We start from the raw sequence: 3,080 nt of genomic DNA on the forward strand, positions 1-3,080 counted from the left end.
AGCCCAACTGAGTGACGTTAATACACACATACTTATACACACGTGGCGCTGCAGCTGGCATTAATGCTAAACGTCACCTTCTTACGGAGTCACCTTTGGAATTTGATAATAAGAGTAATTTGCCTTGCATTTTGAAATCCTATTATAAAACAAAATAAATAAATAGAAAACACTCATGGATCAAATGTATAGTCTTACAATAATAGGCACCATGAGCTCATTTTAATCTAGATATGTCCAAAGTAGCAATGTATTGCAAGTAGTCTCTCCATTTCGCCACATATTTCTCAGTCCTATTCTTAGAGTTGAAAGAAATGTTTTCTAATGAAGCAACTTTTACCAACTCCTTGGTCCATTCCTGAAAAGAGGGCTCCCCTGGCTTCCTCCAGTTTGTTGTTGCTGCTTTGCTGAGGCTTTGTTTGCTATTACTGCATGTTTGTCTCATTCAACAACAACATCCAGAGAGTTGTGGTACCAGTCACACTTGCTAGAGGTGTTCCCTTCTTTTTGTTGCTTCCACAATCACTTCTTTTACCACGTGCGCTGCAAAACTAACCAGCTCCCCACAGGGCTCTGGTTTATGACCCACATGTCTAAGGCTAATCATGTTGGCACTTGTGTCATATGGCTGCTATTCTAAAGTAGAGACATGATGATTATGAAACTGTTGGACGCTGTACATGTGAGGGTTGTATTTTGACAGCACTCTGTTCCTAAATTCTAAGACTGATGACCATCATGGAAAGATTTGTCATACGTAGCAGTCACAGTTTACGGTTTGCATTCTCAACAAGCTCTGCATGTCACTTTCAACACCTCGCTTTTAAAGAGAGGAGCGCTCAATAGTGGGAATGTGAATGGAATGTGCTGTGATGTTATGGTACAAGGGATTAAACCTGTGGTGATGATGGTATGTCATTTGTATGGGATGTCATTTTAGAGCAGCAATGGGAAGGTTAATCCCAACACCTCTACCTGCCCAATAGGTGGATGTTAGTTTGAACAGGTGTGCCACAAAGACGCTGATGATCGTTTCTTTTGGTTTCACTCAAAGACATTTGCTCTTAAGTGTTGCACAATACATCTTGTTGCTTATGTCTTTAGTATTGTTACTCACTACCTAAATATCTCCACAAAGTACCGTTTGTGTCTCTACACAGACATGCAAAGACATGCTTGATGTAAACACACATCTGCTTTTTCACACACACATCTGCTTTTTCAGCTACATAATAACCCATCGACATAAAGGCAAACAAGACCTTTTGTAAGATGATGGCTGACATATTGCGTGACCACGTGGCTCTAGATATATCACCAGAAAATCCATATTCCCCTTTCGACACTGAGGGATAAGGAATGTCCTGACTGAAATTTCAGTCATGCATAGTTGTGTGTGAGTTTGCGTCAAAGGATCATATGTTTCGGCACATGTGTGACATCTGTTAGCATGCGTTGGCTCACTGCCCTGTATCTCAGTGTGTGTTGGAGGGCTGCAGGATGTCTTGTCCAATCAGTTTTTTTTTCTTTAGAAAGAACAGAGTTTACTATACACAGTGAAGCACATCTCTCTTTAAATATACTGTAGATGTAGTTCCACTGTACAGTCCAATCCAACATGTAATATAACACTCGTCCTACCAGGGCTTAAAAGGAACAATGCATGTACAGTATTTATTATAAGGTACTTGGCCAGATTCATATAGGTACTGCAGATATAGGTGTCTGACATATAGTGTGAACACAGCCTTGGCACTTTTGCTTCTTAAAATAACTTTAAACTGATTTACATATGGGGTGAAGTACTCTGAAAGTATTTTTGTGGACTTTTTGTGTACTCAAAACAAATCCTATAATTTTCAAATTACATTGATAGCTCTAGCAATGTGCCATTCTATCTCAACCAGGGTTTCTTCAGAAGGACCATCCGGCTAAAGCTGGAATATGATAAGTGTGAACACAACTGCAAAATCCAAAAGAAGAACCGCAACAAGTGCCAGTACTGCCGATTCCACAAGTGTCTCTCTGTGGGGATGTCCCACAACGGTAAGGCCTGAAACCTCCAACATACTGTAGTTTAAAGCTTAAAGCTGCAACTTTTGCTAAATAACAGCCACAAGTGACAACTACAGGATAGTTGTCTAGGAAAGGACAATGGTAAATGTAGTACTGGCAGAAAAGAGTCATAAAGACAGTAAACAGACTCGTTAAGTGCAGTTACAAAGCATTATCTAGCTGAAGTTGGTTAACTTTAGCTAGCATTAGCCACAATAAGCTAATAGTCATACCAGACCAGTTAAGCTGTAGCAGAAAAACTGCAGACTGTACTACAGTAATATGAGCAAGAGTGCGTTCTATTGCTTTATAGCATGAATTAAACTTTTAATAAATGTGTATGAGAGTTATACGTGTGTTGCATCATCTTTCAGAACAGCCCAGCTTTAAAGCTCAATTACTGAAATCATAGCATCCAATACAGTACTGTAATAGCAATGACAGAGCTTGCAAGTAAGCATCATGAATGCAGTTACATAAAACTCTGCTCACCACGTCCTCAGTCAGCACCATGATATGTGTTCTCAACAACAGCAGTTAATGTCCTAATGTGTTTTGGCTCCAAATCAACATGCTTTACACGGACTGGGTTTTATAGAACAACGTCCTGCCGGAGCTTGCTTGACATTGAGGAAACACAGGCCCATATAGCTCCACATCTGGCCCGTCATCTGCACTGACTGCTAAGGGGTCATTGGGTTTGTTACGATGGCCTCCCACTGCAGACAGAACAGTATCAGAAACCTGAGACGAGGACGACATGTCCTCAGAAGTGAGGAAAGAGAACATAACACACCAGATCTGTTGTGGGCGAATACTTGTGTGTGCAGACACAAGTTTGCTGTAGGAGCAGGGTTTCAGCAGGGTCTTAAAAGTCCCAAAAAAGTCTTTAAATTTAAGTCAAAATTTAAGGCCTTATTAAGTCTTAAAATTGCAAGAGGATTATGTTCTAGGTCTTAAATAATTTTAAACAGGTCTTACATTTTCCTACCTCCATGTAACACTACCTCTAATGCCCATTGAAA

The 3,080-nt window shown here is 40.2% G+C and overlaps 1 protein-coding gene and 1 long non-coding RNA gene across 3 annotated transcripts in view; one reads left to right on the top strand and one right to left on the bottom strand.

The window, feature by feature from the left end:
* Positions 1-3,080, top strand: part of LOC116672830 (peroxisome proliferator-activated receptor alpha) — a 12,387-nt gene that overhangs the window by 6,376 nt on the left and 2,931 nt on the right. Inside the window, exon 4 of the mRNA XM_032504725.1 lies at positions 1,908-2,046. Coding sequence (XP_032360616.1) covers positions 1,908-2,046 — 139 coding nt within the window. The remainder of the gene's footprint in view (positions 1-1,907; positions 2,047-3,080) is intronic.
* LOC116672834 (uncharacterized) overlaps positions 2,339-3,080 on the bottom strand; it is a 1,453-nt gene continuing 711 nt past the window's right edge. For both annotated transcript variants that reach the window (XR_004327652.1, XR_004327651.1), the window contains exon 2: positions 2,339-2,799. This is a non-coding gene — a long non-coding RNA (uncharacterized LOC116672834). The remainder of the gene's footprint in view (positions 2,800-3,080) is intronic.

This window comes from Etheostoma spectabile, chromosome 23 (assembly GCF_008692095.1).
Source record: "Etheostoma spectabile isolate EspeVRDwgs_2016 chromosome 23, UIUC_Espe_1.0, whole genome shotgun sequence".
In the NCBI taxonomy this organism is placed as follows: domain Eukaryota; kingdom Metazoa; phylum Chordata; class Actinopteri; order Perciformes; family Percidae; genus Etheostoma; species Etheostoma spectabile.